This window comes from Camelus dromedarius, chromosome 10 (assembly GCF_036321535.1).
Source record: "Camelus dromedarius isolate mCamDro1 chromosome 10, mCamDro1.pat, whole genome shotgun sequence".
Taxonomy (NCBI): domain Eukaryota; kingdom Metazoa; phylum Chordata; class Mammalia; order Artiodactyla; family Camelidae; genus Camelus; species Camelus dromedarius.
The window spans coordinates 69,139,347-69,158,397 of NC_087445.1; the positions used below are offsets into that span (position 1 = coordinate 69,139,347).

The 19,051-nt window shown below is 56.3% G+C and overlaps 1 protein-coding gene across 3 annotated transcripts in view; it reads left to right on the plus strand.

Moving 5' to 3' along the window:
- NEK6 (NIMA related kinase 6) overlaps window positions 1-19,051 on the plus strand; it is an 82,985-nt gene that overhangs the window by 58,662 nt on the left and 5,272 nt on the right. For all 3 annotated transcript variants that reach the window (XM_010984355.3, XM_064490504.1, XM_010984356.3), the window contains exons 6-8: window positions 1,140-1,248; window positions 2,337-2,444; window positions 12,629-12,723. In XM_010984355.3, the coding sequence (XP_010982657.1) occupies window positions 1,140-1,248; window positions 2,337-2,444; window positions 12,629-12,723 (312 nt within the window). The remainder of the gene's footprint in view (window positions 1-1,139; window positions 1,249-2,336; window positions 2,445-12,628; window positions 12,724-19,051) is intronic.

Genomic DNA, 19,051 nt, shown 5'->3' on the forward strand with positions numbered 1-19,051 from the left:
CTTCCTGGGCAGAAAGCCAGGAGTTGAGTGGCTGTGACTCCGCCCCTTACTAGCTCCTGTGTGGCCCTCAGTTTCCTCATCCGTGAGATGGGTACAGTCATCCCCGCGCAGGGCCCAGCATAGCAGCTGTACATGGCAGGTGCTTAGCAGAGATTAGCTCGGGTCCTGCCTTCTACCCCATGCCCCCTTCCCAGGCTGGGAGTGTGTTCTGGGTCAGTCCCTGTCTCCCCTGTGCCACTCAACTGCCTGGACAAATGGGCCACAACTTTGCCTCTGGCTGCTTTGGGAAAAGATGATTGCTCTGAAGTGAAAAGCCCCTGAACAAAAACCTGGTGCCAAGTGTGTGAGTTGTCCCCCCAGCCCCACGGGCCTGGCTCACAGGAGAGCCCCCAGGAAGGATGCAGGTGTGAACTGCAGACAAGGGCGTGTTTCAGTTTCCTTCTTCTAGGACCTTCGGTTATTTACGGCTCACTCAGTGCAGCCTTGGGGGACTTTTAGTTTTTTGGTTCATTTTTGCTGGAGTATGATTTTCCAGGTGCAGAATAGGTGAATGCACACTGAAACTAGGGGTCCACTAGAGAATGTCAAGCCCCTTTCCTTGAGAGTCTTGCCGTGCTTGTTAACAATTACGTGTGCTGAGATTTGCTGGCTCCGAGGAGGGGGCACAGCTCTGATTTAATCACCAGGCATGTCTTGGGTGCCGCCAAGCCGGGGCCAGGGCAGAGAGTCCACACCAGTCACTCCTGCAGGGAACTCCCTGTCAGGCAGTAGGGAGGAGCTGGACGTGTGTCCAGGAAATTCCAGAAAAAGTGTGATTGAGAGCAACCTTCAAGATATGGCCCAGGCATCCCTTCAGCAAAGCAGTCCAGGACGCCCACTCCGGGCCAGGCCCGCCCCACCCTCAGGGAGCCTGCCGCTCGTGGGGGTGCACAGATGACCACGGAGGGTGATTCGGGCTGATGCAGCGACGTGAACACAGTGCCCTTCGTTCCACATTTATTGTTTCTCAGCAGCCTGATCACCCAGTCCATGCCAGGCATCGCCTGCCTGCTAGGACAGGACAGGGCAGTACCCTGGAGCCGCCCTCCCTCTCAGCCAGTCACCCCAGCCTGTCTGTGTGTCTGTCTCCCCCACCACAGTACTTCAAGAAGCAGAAGCGGCTCATTCCCGAGAGGACGGTGTGGAAGTACTTCGTGCAGCTGTGCAGCGCCGTGGAGCACATGCACTCCCGCCGGGTGATGCACCGAGGTACGTCCTGGCCTCCCCCCAACCCCTGCTCGGGGCTGCGCAGCCCAGAGCCTGTGGGAGGGCGAGGCCCCGGGGTGCAGCTTTCCCCTTGGTTCCTCCCGGCCTCTCAGGGGGTATCCGTGAGGAAGTTGGACCACTTTGTACTCCCAGTGATGGGTGTCCAGCATCTCACTTGTCCTTCTGGGGTCAGAGAATGGGGTTGTGAGGCCTCAGGCTCGACTACACATATGTACCTCGTGCCCCATGTCAAGGGCCCCCCATGGTGGGGGCACCAAATGCCAGATAGTTACATGGACTCCAGAAATAGGAACCCTGCTCAGCACATAATGTCCAGCCCCCGACACCAGTCCAGAGCCAGCACAGAGGAGACTGCAGCAAGGATGGGGTGGAGAGGCTGGCAGGGGGTGGCCCAGTCATCGCCAGTTCTGGTACTGCCACCACTTCTGCCTAGGAGGGCAGGGAAAGCATCCTGGAAAAGGGAACTTTTAATATGGGCTTTGAAGTCTTAGTAGGAGTTGGCTGGGCAGAAGAGATGAGTGTTTCTGAAAGTTGACATCATCCCAAGTTGTAAGGAAGGTGCCCACTGGGTGCCAGGCAAGGTGCTGGGTGCTTTATGTAGATTACTTCACTGATTCCTCCTTTCATTCATTCCACCTGCATTTATCAGTGTCTGCTGTGTGCAAGGCACGGCCCTAGTCATTGGGGAACAGCACAGGTTACCTCACTGAGCACCTCCTTCATTTGTTACATGAGTTTTCAAAGTGCCTACCCTATCTGTAAAAGAGGAAACAACAGCACAAAAATCCTTGCCCTCCTAGACCTCACTTATGGCAGCCCTGTGACATAGGTTGATTTACACCCATTTTACAGGTAAGAAAACTGAGGCTAAGTTTTTCAGGGCCCTACAGCTGGGCAGAGCCAGGGTCAGGGCCTTGCCCTGAGGAAGCAGGACTGAGGGCTGAGTCTCCATCTCCTAAGGGGCCTTCCCCTCTGCCCAGCCCCAAGCCACCTCCTCCCTGGTCTCTCCCCAAGCCATCCCCACCCGGAGGTGGGGATCCCACACCAGCCCCCTTCTCCTTGCCCTGCAGACATCAAGCCCGCCAATGTGTTCATCACAGCCACAGGCATCGTGAAGCTCGGTGACCTGGGCCTGGGCCGCTTCTTCAGCTCTGAGACCACCGCAGCCCACTCTCTAGGTAAGGGGGCCCGGCCACGCCCAGCTACCCCTAGGGGCCTGGGTGACATGGGGAGAGGGTAACCCTGTCCCCCGATGCCTTTGGTTAGTTAGTCCAGGGAAGTGCCTCGTTGAACCCCAGCTCTCCTCTTCAGAACAGTGACCAGAGGGAGGCAAACCGAGGCCTGGAGGAGCCCTGGCTGGGGCTCCCCTGCAGTGTCACGCCCTCATGCTGTGTCCGGGACAGGATGGCGGAGCCCACTCCAGGGAGAGGTGGCCCTGAGGTCACACAGGCAGCCATCTGTCTTTCTCATTGCTGCATGGTGTCCCATCGCACAGGCCACCACACTCGGCCCGTTCCTCCTGCTGGGAGACAATTGAGCTGTTTCCAGTTTTTGGCTTTTAAACAGGCAGTTTTGAAGCTGTGGGGGCCACGTCCTCACCCAGTAGTGGTGACCTTGTAGCTGAACTGTGGGGAGTGAATAGGAACTGGCAGGACATGAAGGAAGGGATGAGGTGAGCAGGGTCGAGGGACCCTGAGTGGCAAGGAAGGCAAGGAAGTCCAGGCTCAGTGGGCGGGCGTCATCCCAGGAGTGCTGGGGCGCTAAGGGCTGGATGCTGGAAGAGACTATGTGTGTTTTGGGTCGTGTGAAGCATCGTCCAGCTTCAGAATCTACATGCCGGGGACATGAGTGATTGCAGAACTAGGACCAATGGAGAGTTTTACATCTAATTAGAATACAGAAACCAGCAAAGTCCCCAGTGGAACATGGAGTAGGGGCCCCTGTGCACGGTGGGTAGGGCCATGTGGGAACGTTTCATGATGGGACAGGGGTGCAGGGGCATTCCCCCTTTCCCCGAGCAGCTCCTGGCTCTTGAGGTGGTGTTTGCAGGGGCAGGCACTCAAGGCTCACCTCCCCGTGAGCTGCCCCGTCCACAGGAGGGAGCTGAGCCCCATGTGCAGGCCAGCCGCCTTGAAACCACTCTGTTCCCCACTGGCCTCTGCCCCACTCCACGGCCCAGCCAGTGCGTCTCCTTCCTCCAAATCCCAAGAGCCTGCAGCATGCCACAAGTGCACACAGCGTCTTCTGGTGACAGTAGAGGTGCTTTCTGGAAGACACACTTTCCTGGTGGAAACTGTCACTGTTCATACAGGTCTGGATGGCTGGAGGCTCTGAGGGTGTAGCACACAATCTGGAGAAACAGGCTAACTCTGCAGATAACAGCTCCCAGCTGCGTGTCAGAGTGAGCGTGAGTGAGTGTGGTTGTTTTCAAGCCCTTGTCCCCGTCTGACCCTGGAGGACACTGGACCTGGCCTCCTTAGCTGCTGGTGTGTCGCGGCTCTTCCATGAGGTCGGAATGAAAGGATGTTCAAGGACCCGCCATCCCGTGTGCAAGTTCACAATATTTCATTCATTCACGCCTCAGACAGATGTCAGGGTCCTTCCTTTGTGCCGACGAGGAATCTAAAATACAGGGAGCTTGAATGGTCCCTCTAAGTCATGCAGACCCAGGAGCCACATGCAGGCCTCCCCTGGCAGAGCCCACACTTCTTCTAGAGACCAGGGGTGAGGGCGAGAAGGGTCTCCCTCCAGAGCCTGGCCACTGACTCCCCGTCCCGGGGAGGAAGCTGTCTTTCCAGCTCCGCTCAGATCCTTCTCTTTGGGGCAATCGGTGTCTCTTGTCAGTTTGGGACTGTTTACCTCTCTTGTTTAAGAGTTTCAAAAAGGCCAGATATTCAAGGAAAACCGTCAAAGAGAAGAGTTAAAGCCACTGCCTCCTGTCCCCTGTCAGTCAGGTCCCAGCCCTCCTCCATCCCGCTGGGGAAAAGACTGCGGCACTCGTCACAGCCGGTTAAGATCACATCATTAGGAACGGGCAGAAATGCAGGTTCGTCCGACAGTGTGACTTTATCGACTTGGACTGGTGCACTTATTATATTAATGAGAAGGAATTGGAACTTGGGGAAAGGCCGCCCGGGTGAGCTGGGCTCTTCCTGAGGCCTCCGAGCGGCTGACAGACCGCGTGGTGGGTGGAGGGAGCCCTCCTGGGGCCGTTTGCCCACCAAGCTGAGAGGCCTGCATGGGGCTTGGCAGGGCCCTGCTCCCGGAACCCTAAACCCAAAACTGAGGGCCAGGTCTCATGATGGTGTCAGCGCCAAGCTGAAGCCCAGGACCTGAATTCTCCAAGATGCAGGAGAAAGACGCCCTTTCCATAGCGAGGGTCTGCAGACAGCTAAGTCTCATACACACGTTTGGTGGGTAGAAGATTGAATTAATTGCAGTTGGCATGTGACACAGGAAGGACTTGGGGGCGGAGGTTCCTTCACACCCTGCGCGTGGGTACAAATCATGCGTCAGTCACATCTTTGCACACCTACTACGTGGGGATGCTCTGGTGGCAGCCACGTTGCCCCAGCAACCACCTTGTCTCCCAAGGCTGCTGACCCACAACAGAGCTTATGCAAATCCCATCTCCTCCTGCTGCCCCCTCCCCCAGCCCCCTCCCCACCTCCGTATTTGCTAACACGAGGCTGGCATGAAAGGGCATTAGTCATGCCATGGCCGGGCTGACAGGTGCGGTACCCAGCGGTGGCAGAGCGGCTGCCTCGGTGTCAGGAATAGGAGCCGTAATTAGAGCGCGGAACAGAATGAGCGTCAGACGAATTACCAGGCAGCAGATCATATTTGTCAGGAAGGATTGCATACATAAAAATTAAGTGACAGTACACGCCGGCATAATGAAAGAGAAATGAAAGATTTGCCTACACACAGCTCACAAGGTACAAGCAAGTGTCTCGCTCCAAGCAACGGGAGCAGCTGCAAGACAAATTGTGGGGCCGGGCAAGCAGGCCCTGCCCGCGCGGCAGCCGAGACAGGGCAGCCTGGGGCTGGGATCAGGGTGGGGGGCGAGGCCGGCTCACACCCAGCACTTGAGCAGGGCCCCACACTGCCTCTCGGGGGGCGGGGGGGTCTAGGGGAACAGGTCCGGTTGGAGGCGACCCCTGCGGTCAGGGCAAGCTGGCTTTTCCAGGCCAGTGGCCCTTGGCCTGGCTGTGGGGTGTTAAGCCCTTCCTTCTCTCTTCCTGGAGCCGAATGCCCTGGCCCTGGGCTGGACAGGAGATTATGCAGCCTCCCCTGCTCTCAGGGGCCCCCAGGCTGGTTGGGAGACCGTCCTGGGTAGCTTGTATGGGGATGGGTGGAACCGTCTCCTGCGGGCCCACGTGCGCAGGCTCAGAGCTGGCCGCCGTGACTCAGCTGGGCCCTGAGATCCCAGGGATCGCCTGAGGCCTGGAGCTGCCTCTGCCCCTCCCAGGGCTGCCCTTTGCTTCCATTGCCTGTAGTCACCAAACTCACCAAAGAGGTGCGTTAACAAGAGGACAAGGCTCTTAAAGGATGTTTAAAAACATTTTGGCTTCTTAAAAAATTATCCCAACAAGCTTATTATCTTCATTTGACAGATGAGGAAACTGAGGCTCAGAGAGGCACTACACATTCCTGTCGCTCCCAGGCAAGCAGGGACTGGAGCCCCTTGGGAGATCAGCTCCTCTCTGGGGCACCAGTCCACCGCATCCCGGGAAGTGGGCTCGGGGCCCGACAAGTTCTCTGGGTGGGGAACGCTGAGGGTGCAAGGAAGCCCACCCGACCTCACCGCCGTGGGCGCAGGGCGGGAGATTGTGCCTCCTCTCCTAGTCATGCCAGCAGTCCCGGGAGTGCGCCCACTGCCAGTGCCCCTGGGGCCCGGTTGGTGTGGGCTCAGACCACTGTGCAGATGTGTCCCTGGCCACCTCCTGCTTCCAGCAGCCCAGGTCACCTAGGAACAACTGGCCCAGAAACCTGCTTGAGCAGAGAGAGCCCAGGTTCTGAGCCCTGACACCTGGGTGGGAGGTCAGGCGCGGCCACATGTGGCTGGCAAGTGGCTCCTGGCTTGTCTGCAGCGTCCTTGGCATTTTCAGGGGCACAAACTGTTAGAACAAGATGAGCTGGTGCCAGAGAGGGAAGGGAAGGGTCTCAAGGGGACAGCAAATGAGGAATCGATCCGGGCCTAGGATACAAACTAGTTTGCTCATTCACTCACTCAAGGCCGCTCACCCACCTGGAAGGCCCCTGCCCTCTGGACCTTACGGCCTGGAGGGGGAAGCTGTTTGGCATCCTCACTGGGAGCCAAGCATTATTCCAATAATCATGTGCCACGAGTTGCCTCCTTTAGTGCTCCAACTGCCCTGGGGGTAGGAACCATCACAGCCAGTTAACAGGGGAGGAAGCCCAGAGCGGCGGGGGGAGCCAGGCGGATGATCCAGCCAGAGCCACGTGGCGGGTGAGGCATGGCCACGTGGGAGTTTCCCACCCGGGGCTCCCAGAGCCACCTTGGACGAGACCCTGATACCTGGAAAACGCAGGGGGCTGTGTGGGATTGCAGCATTGTGCTACCTGACCTTCACGTCTGTTAGAGATACTCACTGCGGGGGCTAAAAATAGGCAGATATTTGTGTGGATATAAACAATCTGGAATCCAGTTGACACTGATAAAAGTACAATGTTTTTTCAACATCACTGCTTCTCCAGAGGGCGTGTAGCCTGGCATGGGGTCAGCTGGTGATTAATTTGAGGAGAACTTGATAACAAGCGGTGGCACAGGTGCGCCTGGTGTGTGTTGCTGCCCAGAGATCCAGTGTCAGGAGGGTGGTGGCGAGAGTCCGCGGAGGCCTCGGACGCCAGGCTGAGGACCCGGCCTTTCTTGGGGGATGAGGAGCCAGTCGGCCCTGGGGGGGGGGGACATGGCGCCTTCCTTGAGGTGCAGGACAGTGGTGGGGCTAAGCCAGCCAGTCATCCAGGTGAGGAGCCATCCAGGGGGCTGGCAGGGAGGGGAGAACCCTCAGAATGTGAGTCCTGATGGACGTTGGGGGCGGGGAGGAGTTTCATAGGACGAGATCGAACGCAGATCACGCCGCCCTACACAGAGGACTCTGGTCGGCCCCGCTCCCGTGTTCTGCGCCCACTCACCTTTCCTCAGGCCACCCTGTCCCACCCCCAGGGGGCTGTGAGCAGCAGAGCCTTCCCAGAGCCCTTCCACCCGCACCTCCATGTGCAGGAGGTTGTACTATACCCATTTTTCAGAGAGGGAGACCAAGGCCCCCAAGTGTGGAGGGGGGACCCCTGGGGCCATCAGGTTCACCCCTGGGTCTCACCGATGGGGAAATGAGGCTGAGGGAGAACATTTTAGTTCTCTGCTAGCGAGTGATTGAGAGCCGGCTGGGTGCAGCTCTGCGTCCGTCCAGGGCCCGCCAGCGCTGCCAGGATTACACCCTGGCCCCGCCCGCCCGGAGGAGGGATGGCGGCACCCACACCCCATTTCCCCAGCCATTTTCAAAACCACCATCTGGGGAAGAAGTGCAGCCCGCGGATGCCAGCCTCTCCTTCACGGGAAATCTTTGCCTTTTTCATATCTAATGAACATGTTTCAAACACCACGAGGATTTCAAAACACGGCCAAGTTTGTTTTGACAGGAGTGGCGCATCTCGAGAAAGCGGGTCCCTTTAATCAGCCTCCACTTTGAGGTCCCCGTTCTCCTCAGATATCTGCCCGGTTTGAAATCTGGGAGTTCTGGGTACAGAGGCAGGGAGGGTCAGGGTTTGCTAGGCTCCTCTTTCATATGCAGAGCTCCGACCCCAACTAGGAGAGGGTTGAGACTGCGCTGGGAGCCCGCGGGTCTGGTGGGAAACTTCCTGGGAGGGGATTTGAGACCCTGGCTGTGTTCGCTCTGCGTCTGAGCATCTCCATGAGACTGCTGCTGCTTTGTCAGCTGGAAGTGCCCACAGAGGTCCCCGTGGGGCAGGACAAGGGGCTGGGCGGGCGTAGCCTTCAGGGCCCCTGTCCATTGGAGGCTCCTTCTGCCAGCTTCTCCTGCTCCCTGAGATTTGGGGTCCCATCCTCCAGGGCCCACTGCAAGCTTGGAACTTCTTTGAAGTCTCTCATTTTATCTTGAAAAGTCATGCAAGTTGTGCATCACCCTTCATAATGCCTGAGTACTTGTCAGTATAAAAGTCAGGTTTTGTAGGCTTGTTCCCCGGGAAAGCCGGCCAAACAGGAAGACTTGCTGTGTTCTTCCCCTGCAGCTTTGTACACCCTGGCAAAGGTTGAGGACCCTCTGATGAGGCAGAGCACCCCAACTTTAAGACTCCCAGATTAAGGGGGAGTAACCCCTCTCCTAGGTCAGAGACAGGGCCTCAGGGACCAGTGCCCAGAGGAGACAGGCTGAACTTCCTGCAGTTAACGCTTCATGAATTAGTTTGTTGCACGGATGTTTCTGAGCATCTAAGAGGAGGGCGGGTGGGTGAGGCTTTGCACAGCTCCCCTCAGGTTGTAACACGTATCAGACTCTCCCAGGAGCTGGTGGGAGACACAGGTGTCCAAGTTCCAGCCCTGGAGAGTCCTCCCCCAGGCCTGGGGTTGGGCCAGGGAGCCAGATTTTAACAACTTTCTCCAGGTGACCCAGCTGCAGCCACGGATCAGCCTAGTCTTTCCTTGTTCAACTGGCTCCTTCTGGACACTTCCTGGGACAGGCAACTCATTGCCTCCTGATGGACCCTCTCTTGGGAGAGCCCAGCACAATGTCAGGGCTCAGTTAACATTGGATGCAGATGGACAGATGGATGTGGATGGATGGATGGATGGATGGTGTATGCAGCCCTGGCATCTTAGAAGAAAGTACAAAAACACATTTGGGTGTTTGCCTTTTTCTCCTTGTACCAGCAGAAACTAGGATAAAAGCGGAAAGCAATGGCGAGGAAGAAGATTGGGTGGAGAGTAGAGGGAAGGGGTAGGGTCGCCCCGACCTTCCTTTCCTGGGTGCTCCAAGGCTTTTACCACAGGCAGGGCTGAGGCAGGGATCTGGAGCCCCGGAAAGGGACAGAGGGACAAACCAAATGTCCAGACCTCCTTGAGTAGCCAGCTTTCCCTGGCCATGGGAGGGGGCAGCTTAACTAGACCTTGAGCTCACCAGCTGGCAGAGGCACAGGTGAACTGGAGAGCAGGTCCAGGATGGGGCTGTGGTGGCCAGTGGGGGTCGGGGAACTACTCAAAGCCTTCACTTTCAGATCATTCTGGCTAAGGCACCCCAGAGTAAAGCCTGGCCAGGTCATCTCTCCCCCGAGACCCTTCTGTAGAGGCCCAGGTGGATCTAGAATGAGCAGAGGGTAAGACTGAGGGTGGTGAGCGGTGTCGGGCCAGCCTGCGCTCCCTGCCAGGAGGGGGCTTGGCCAGGGGTCTTAGGGGTGCAGTGCAGCCAGACGGTGGATGCTGCCGACCCTCGCTGAGGACAGGGCTTCTGAGCTCCACCCCTCCCCCACTGTCTCTGTGTGTAGCCCACCAGCTCCCCGTGGTTGTCCTGTGTGGGAAACAGTTCTCACATAATCGGCATGTCCACCCACAGCACTGGAATCACTTATATCTTGGTCTGAGGTTCCCGCTGTTAAGTGAGAACTGTTTAAATTTCATCCTGTGGTTTGGATATGACAAGCCATCCATTTCACACTTGCCCATTCATTTTCGTTTTGCTCCCTTGTGACCGAAATATACAAGGGGTTGCTCCTGGAAGTCGCAGTTTGCTTATAGAATCCCATACGGATTCATACGTTGACTGACAGCTCTTTCTGCTGAATAGCAATTAGCCCCCTGATGTCAGCCATAAAGTATGCATGTAGGATGACACATTTCTCAAAACATGTATTTAAGTGATGGCTACTGTCTTGGTTTAGGGATTATTGCCATCAAAGGGCGCTTGGTTTCCTGATAAAGCAATAATCAGGTAGTCCGCTCCTGAGCAGACATCAGTTAAGTAAACGGTACGTTAGGCTGCAAAAAAAAAAGTGTTAACCCTGACACGGGCTATCTGATAACATGCGGGTGGATTTATTGACTCATTGAGTAAACGCTTAGAAGGCATCTGCTGTGACCGGTCCTGAGCAGGGCACTAGGACACTTTGGTAACAAGGTCCTGCCCTCTGGGGAGCTCACCGTAGGAACAAGGGTTTCCAACACTGTTCACAGCCTCTTCAAGTCAGCGGTGATAGAATCTCTCACCCATCCATTGCCAGTGAGATGAGAAAAGTAAGAAGATGATAAAGTTTTCAAACAGCTAAACTTTTTCAATGCAGATACTGTCCTCGATCTCAAGATTTTTTTCTGCTTATTCTCGTATTAAACTGAATAGTGGTGGCACTACATGGTAATTGGGATTTTGTGGTTTTTAAAAACACCTTTACTTGGCAAAATTCGGTTGCTGTGAAACATGGCCCATGACAGCCTGAAGTCTGGGCCCCTGCTTTGGGGGCTCCCATCGCTTTCCTGGTCCAGCTCCCCAAAAAGCCTCTTCTTCTCCCATGGTGGCCTGTGTTTCTGTGGTGCTGGACATCACTCCTTCCTGCGGTCATCAGCCCACATCCCCAGGCTCAGCCTCTGCCACGCTGGACTCCAGCTCCCTACACAGACTCTGACCAAAGCAGCAGCAACCTCCATCATGTTCACATGGTATCTCCAGGCCAGTGAAAATGTGTGGCACCTTTAAAATCCTAAAGCCTCCAGATCAGTCATCCTCCAAATGGACTGATAGCAGAATCTCAGGTTGCAGATCTCTGGTTGCCCATCAGATTCCTGGGCCCCTCCTCAGCCCTGCCAAATCAGCCCCTCTGCTGCAGCTTGCATGCCTCTGGTGATGGGGAGCTCACCTCCTCACGAAATCTTCCCATCTTTGCCCAGCTCCAGATCTCCAAAAGTGTGCCCCCTCCGAGTTTTCCTGTTCTTAATAAAAATGGAATCAAATAGCGTGTGCTCTTTTGTGCCTGACTGCTTTCCCTCAACACTGCGTCTGTGAGATTTTTCCATTTTGTGGCACATACCTGAGATTTGTTCTTGTTCATTGCTGTTCAGTGTTCATTGTGAGAGTGGACCACATTATCCATTTATCCTTTCTGCTGGTGATTACCACTTGTCTCCAGTTTCTGGCTCTTATGAATAAAGCCACTCTGCATTTCCTTGATCATGTCTCCTGATGGACAGCTGCAGTCACTGCTCTTGGGCACATATCTAGGAGCAGAATTGCCGGGTTATATAATGTCACCAGTGTTCGGCTGTAGTAGATCCTGCCAACAGTTTTCCAAGGTGGTTGTGCCATTTTATGGCCCCATCAGCAATGCATGAAGGTTCTATTTGCTCCACACATCACCACTTTGGTTTATCTCAGTCTTTTTAACTTTAACCATTCAGGTAGGTGGGTGGTGGTACCTCATTGTGCTTTAAATTTGCATTGCCCTGAGAAGTAATGAGAAACACAACGTCATTTCATGTGCTTGTTGGCCATTTGGATATTCTCCTTTGTGAGATGCCCCTTCAAGTCTTTCACTCAATTGAGGGAGGGGGATGTTTTTCTTTTATATACTGGTTCATTGAAGTTTTAAAATATATTCTATATGTGAGGCCATTGTTGGGTATATGTGTTGAGACGGTTTTCTCCCAGTCTGTGGCTTGCCTTTTAACTCTCTGAATGGTCTTTTGGTGAACTAGAGTTCCTAATTTTAATGAAGTCCAGTTAATCCATCTTTTCTTTTATGGTTAGTGTCTTTTCTGCCCTGCTTAAGAAATCTTAGCCAACCCCAAGTTTAGACATGCTGATCGGTGCTAGGAGCCAAGGGTAGTGGCTAAGAGCTCAGTTTCTAGAGCCTGAAGATGTGGGTTTGAACCTCAGTCCTGCCACTTTTCTGAGACTCAGTTTCCCCATCTGTAAAATGGGCTGATACTCATGATGTGGTTGGTCAACATTCACTGTTGAGAGCCTTATCTGGACTCTTCTGGGATTCAAGTAGCCACCTTAAAGGACACTTGGTCACTTTCTTTGTAGAGCCTGGCTGCAGTGTCCCACTCCCCTGGGCAGTTGGCAGGAACACCAGTCCCCAGCCCCCAGAATGAGTCTCAGGTCTAGGGAGGTCCCTGTCTCCAGGGGCTTTTAGGGCCCTACCATCATGAGAACCTCCATTCAGGCCCAGCCCTGTCATTTGACAGTGGAGGGGGTACAGAAAGAGAGGGAGAGGGGTCTGCCCAGGGTCCCAGTGATGCTGAGGCTGGGCCTCTCCCCGCCCCATGCCCTCCCCACCTCGCCCTCGAGTGCGGCCCCTGCACAGACTGTAAACGCCCCTCTCTGCTGTGTTTCAGTGGGGACGCCGTACTACATGTCCCCGGAGAGGATCCATGAGAATGGCTACAACTTCAAGTCTGACATCTGGTCTCTGGGCTGTTTGCTGTACGAGGTAAGCGTCTGGCCCACGGCTCTGCGGCGTTTGGTGGGGTCTGTGTGGTGGGCGCCAAGCCGTGCAGGGTTCACCCCACCAGCTCAGGGTGCGAACGGGGATGCACAATGTCTGCCTGTGGCATTGGGACCCCTGCGTCCTCTTCTTCACTGCATGCAGCCCAGCGTGCCCCTGCTTGGCAGTGCCGGGCTGGAAGAGGTTAGAGGTGTGACCAGTGGCGGGCTGGGTGCCCTCTCACCCTTGGGCTGCTCAGATCTGGGAAGGAAAACAGACTGGAAGCAGACAGTCCAGTGTCTGCTTGTTGATGGAAGGAGCACAGGCAGGGGAATCTGGTTGCCCCTGTTTCCCTGGTAACCAGGGCAGTTCTGTTCACCGTGTGTCATACACGTGTGGATCAGGCCCCATGCAGGGCCCCTGGGACAGAAGGAGTCAGCGCAGCCCATGTCTCTGGAACACTCCCCTCCAAGCGGTGTCCACGTTCTTCCAGCCCAGCAACGCAGGTCTCACTAGAGACCTCCACCCGCTCCCCTGAGCTATGAAACGGAGCCACCAGATGGCCAACTTGGATGGAGGGACAGGAACTCTTCTGAGTGTTGGCGGGCTCAAACATGAGACAACAGGAACTCATAAAGCCCCCACCCATTTTGGCCAGCCATCTGGGGCCCTGGATAACTGGGAGCTGGAGAGCACAAACCACTCTTGGTCATGATGGGAGGGAGGCCTGAGTCCTCTAGCTTCTCCAGGTTGGCAGCCACATCCTCCCACCTGGACCACCCTGTGCTGGGCAGCTCTGGGATTCTATCCATCTCTTCATCTGTAAAACAGGAATAGTAGTTGTCTTGCATTGTCACAGGCCAGATAGATGAAGTAACAGGTATGAAAGGCTTTGAAAACCCTCCAGGGACTTTGAGACACCAAACATGGTTTGGTTTTAAAATTGGAGCCTTGATTATTATTCTGTTTTCCCTGGGGTGGACTTGAGCGTCTGTGGAATCTGGCTTGGAACTGATTAGCTGAAGAGTCTCCCAGGGCAGCGACGCTTGGGTTTGAGTTGAGGGGCCACCAGGAATGATCTGGAGTTGGAGAGACTGACTTCTTTGCTTCTGTGAGACTGTTGACTCTGGGAACTGACCTCATGGTCCATGGGTATAAATTCAGGAATAAGCTGCCCACTGCGGATGCACACATGGCGGACCCCGGACCATGGCAGCTATGCAGTTGGGGTCTTTTGGTGGTGGGATTCCCCCCTCCCTGCATTACAGATTGAGGCTATGAGATCAGAACTCTGATCCCTTTGCAAGGTTTAAACTTTATAGTGTCTTTCTTTTTAAGCCAGTGGCCTGTTATTAATAGCAGACATTTCATTTTAAAAGAGTGGCCTTGTGGTTAAAGATGAAGCCAAGTGGAGATGTGGCCCTTGTGGCTGTTATCCCTGGGCCCCCTTCTCCTGGAGGTCCACAGTATGGGTGCCCCACGGAGTTACTGGAAGGTCTTTGGGTGAGTCAGTCCCTGGCAGTCAGAGATGGGGAGCAGACTATGCTTTCCGGGATTCACAGGGGTGTGTGTTGTAGGAGGAATTCTCTTAATGAGCACCATACGGGAGCGTCGAGGCAGTGCCCTCTCCCCCTTGCCCCCCCAGCCCCCTCCCCACCCCGGGTGGCTGCAGTGGATCAGGAGTGCGGAGCGATTCCTGGCCCCTGAGGGTGCAGGAGGGCTGAGCTGTGAATCCTTCCCATGTGTGTGAGCACACAGCTCATAAAGCCGGGATGATGTGGGTTGAGAGATGCAGGGCCTGGTGTGGGCCCAGACCTTAGCCAGAAAGACTTGAGTTCAAAGCTCAGCTCCCATTCACCCCCAAAGGCCCTGGGCAAGTCAGCGCCTCGCCGGGAGCTGCAGGTGTGAAACAGCCCCGGCTCAGAAGGCCCTTGGCAGAGGCGGGCAGGTCATTGAAGTGATACTACTGCATGGGAGCCCCGACCCGACCCAGTGCAGGCCAGCAGCTCGCCACATTTCCCTTTTCGCTGTGGCCAGCAGGAAGCCAGAGTTCAGCTGTCTTCCGTCCCCGCGGAAACGCCGCTTACCTCCTGTCCTCACGGGTACTGTCCCTGGTCCGGATGCTTTTCACCTTTCCGTTCTGCTTTCGGGATTTCTGCCTCTGTGACCCATGCAGGCCTCAGAGGAGCAGGCGACCAGGGTGTGCCCCGCCTGCTGCTCTCCTCGGGGCGGGGAGCGCCCCATGCTTGTGCCACGCTCCCTGCCCGAGCCCTTGCCTGACCCTGGAGGGAGACGCAGCACCAGCCTGGTGGATCCTGGGCCAGGCAGTCCCCCGAGTCCTCGCTGTTGGGCATTTAAACACATATGTAAAGAGGCAGCATCTGTTAGCAGCCCCCCAGCACGGAGGTGCTGATTTATTTTATTATTGATTTATTTGTTGGTCCTGCGGCTTGCAGCCAGGGAGGGACAGATCGGCAGCCGGCAATCAGTGAAATCAGTGGAGTCCTGCAGGCACTGACGTCCTCGAGGACAGCTGATCTAAACCTCGTGGCCCCGGGCCTCCCACAGAAGAGGCCAACCCCTCGAGGGTGAACGGCAGTGGGGGCTCTTCCCCAGGCTGCCATCCCTCCCCACCCACAAGCCTTGTCGGGAAACAGAACCGGATGCTTTCCCTGCAGAGGGAAAGGGAGGGAGGTGCCTCTGAGCCCAGGGCCCTGGTAATTGGAAGGGAACGCCCTGCAGACACGACCGGAGCCCCCGCTGCCCAGCCTGTGGGGCCTGCCGTCGGAGAGCACCAGCCTTCAGAGCTGTAACAGGCTCCCCACCCCAGCCCCAGATCGCATGCGAGGATGGAGGATTCCGCGCAGCCCCAGTGGAGCACACCTGGGCCAGGGAGGCCTGGGACCTGAGGTGACGACAGAGCCAGAGAAAACCTGCCCGAGCTAGGGGCAGGCCTGCCCTTCCCGCAAGTTCCAGCATGAACTGACGTCTCAGGGGTCCCCATGCTCCGTCCCTACAGCCACTGTAACAGATTCCCAGTTGGCCTCATGAAACCATACGGTAATTCTCTTACCGTTCTGGAGACCAGAAGTCCGAAATCAATTTCCCCGAACTGAAGGCAAGGAAAATGCAAAGGCCACCTACGTTCCGTGGCTTGTGAGCCCCTGCTGTATCACGTAAGTCAGCACACCTCCTTCTCCTCTTCTGCACTCACATCTCCCTCTGCTCCTTCTTACAAGGACACTGTGATTACACTTAGGGACACTCCCCCATCTGGGGACCCTTCATTTCATCATGTCTGCCAAATCTCTTTTGCCATATAGGGTAACACATTCATAACCTCCAAAAATAAGGACATGAACATCGTTGGGGGCCTTTATTCAGCCCGCCACACCCTCTTCCACCTGGGCAACCAGATGTCCACTTAGCGCCTCCTGAGGTCACCTTAAGATGCTGATGTTGACCCATGACTGGAGGAGCCGCCACAAAGCACTACACTTGGCCTGCGCCCCTCAGGATGGGTGCCAAGTGAGATCTGTCGTGAAGAGGTCAGCATAGGAGAAAAAGGCCAAACAGCCCAACAGCTGGGAGCAGCGCTACCCTGGACATCGGGGTGAATCACAAAATTGCACCAGGCCAGTCCCAGCTTCGCTATAAGGGAGGAAACAGGCTCAGAGAGCTGGAGAGACTTCCCAGGGTCACACAGCAAAGAAGCGGCCTAGATGGACACCGGTACCCAGGCTGTCAACGCCCGTCCCTGTGCACAGAAGCCAGGGAGGGGCCAGTGGTCCTTGTGGGCCAGGGCCTCTCCCCTTATCCCCAGCCACCCGGGGGCGGTGTGCCTGATGGAGAAAGAGACACAGGGCCTCTGCTCAGAGCCCCTTTGAGGGGAAGGCCCGGTTGTGAGGAGCCCTTGGCGACTTCAGTGGCCCCTCCTCTGCTCTGGGAGCTCCCAGCAGAGATGCCTGAGCTTGGCCTATTGGAAGGCCTGGTGCTTTATTTTCATTACCCAGCACACCCCGTAGAGGCACTCAGCAGGCTGCCTGGGCTCTGCAGAATTTATTTATTTGCAAGCTCTGAGCACAAAGCTGAAGGAATTGGCTCACTGGGCTCCAGCCCCAGGATCCTCAGTGGGATGCCTTCTCACAGCAGCCTCGAGGGGGCCAAGACCAGCAAGAAAGTGGGCTGGGGGAAAAAAAAACGAGGGATCAGCCGTGCCTTGTATGGAAACCTGCTTTGGAATTCTGGCTTGTGCCAGAGAATGGTCTGCCCCCTAATACTTCATGGGGAAGCAGGGCTGCAGACCACTTGGCAACTGGCCTCTGGGTTCAGCCTTCACTCCAGGATGCGCTTGGGAGATACTGATGAGGAGATGGATATCTGAGACCCTGACAGGGCCAGAGTCAAAGGCAGTCGCTGTCCCCTCTGAGTCAGAGTCCCCTTCTCCGTCTGACATCTCAAATCACACACCAGTTTCCCTGAGCCCTCCCAGCGGGGGCAGGTGCCCACACACTCCCATCTCCCTCGCTATGTGTCATCCCAATAACGCCAGGGAGGAAAAGTTCTGCATGTGAGAAGCGACGCAGAGAGCCGTGGCTTTGGCCGTTCTAACACGGCAACCAGTATCAGCCCCAAACGGCAGTTTCTTCTCTGCTTCAACCAGTCAGAGGTGGGTGGTCGCCGGTACGAGATCTCGACAACCGGGGTAATCGTTCTAATCCCACCGTCTCAAGCAGCCCCAGAGGTTCGTTCACAGCCCAGTACGCTGATCTGGGTGGAAGGCCCGTGGCCGCAGCTGGAGGGGGAGCAGGCAGGGATGCTGCTTCCACGAGAACCTGCATTTACGGATGGAGAAGCCACCGTGAGCCAGGGAGACTGAGATGACTTCTCTGCATAGCCCACTGCCGACCCTGTGCAGAGAGCTCTTCTGAAGCAGCACGGGGAAAGTGACGGAAAGAAAGGATGGAGAGGCCATCTGAAGGAGATGCTGATACAGGGCTCATGCCCTGCCATCCTGGGGCCCTTTGGAAGCCCCAGATAGCAAGATTTGTGCAGATCAGATCAGGCTGGCTTGTTGAAAGGATCACCCAGTCCCTCTTCCAGGTCAGACACATGAAAGACCGGAGCCCGTGTTGTGGGGCCAGCGTTTAAACATCCTTCCTACTCTGAACAGAAACACTTTCCAGGAAAATCCATCTGACTCCTCCTGCATGGTTTGAAGGGCACCAGATCACGACAAGTGCCCACCCTGGTGCCCCAGCTGCTCTCTGCTGTGGCAACAGATGTCCTTTTGAAACTGCTCAATTAACCCTTTGTACCCAAGTTTCTCATCTTAATTATTAGAAATGCTTCACCCTAGCAATGCCATTTTCCATACTAGATGGTAAAGCCAGTTCCCAGCCCGACTGTTGGAGTCCACGGGGGCAGGGCCTCTGTGTTCTCATCCTGCCCTGCCAAGTGCCAGGGCCGCTCCCTGCAGCCTTCCCACAAGGTGGGCTTCACAGTCAGACAAGTTCCCAGGCCTCCTCAGAGGGACCCAGGCGCCTGGTCGGTGGGAGGAGCGAGGGAAGGCTAGATGCCCATCTGAAAGCTCCCAGCCATGGCCCAGGCGCCTGGGCCCACAGGTGCTGCCCCAGGCAGACTCCTGACCTGGGTCAGAGGAAACCCCCAAATCTCCAGGCTACATGGCCTCTCCAAAGGCCATTTGGCAACCCAGGGACACTGCCTGGGCTCTTCTGAAGGAGGCAGGCCCTGCTCCGGGGCTCACCCGACCTGTTCACGGGGGTGAACAGAGGATGGGGGCGGACCAGGAAACTCAAGCTGGTGGGCTCCCACGGGTTCCTCCCTGCCCTGAGTTGGGGCTCGCTGGCCCACCCTCTGGGTCCAGAAGGTGGTGAGCATTCCTCGGTGTCCCGCAGTGCCCCCGCAGATCCCGGGCAGAGTGGTCCTGGCAGTGCAGCTCCTCAAAGGGACCCTGGGCCGAACGGACAGGCAGGCGGCCGCAGTTCCCCGGCGGCCCTTGATTAGCAGGAGGCTAATCAAGGTAGATAGTTCCCTGCCTGGATGAGAACCCGCCAGGGCCACCAGCAGAGTCCCCAAGGAGAGGGCCTGCCTTCAGGGTGGCAGCTCAGGTTGGGGGGGCCTCAGCCCTGCAGGTAGAGCCTCGTCCATTTTATGGATGAGGAAGCCAAAGGCCAGAGCCCCAGCGAGAGAATGCAGAGCCGGGCTTCGGGAAGCTTCCACCCTGGAACTTATGTGAAGCAGAGGGTCCAGGGCCCCTCATTCAAGGGCAGCCAGGCAGCCTGCCTTCCTCCTTCTGCCTCCCCCCCGATGA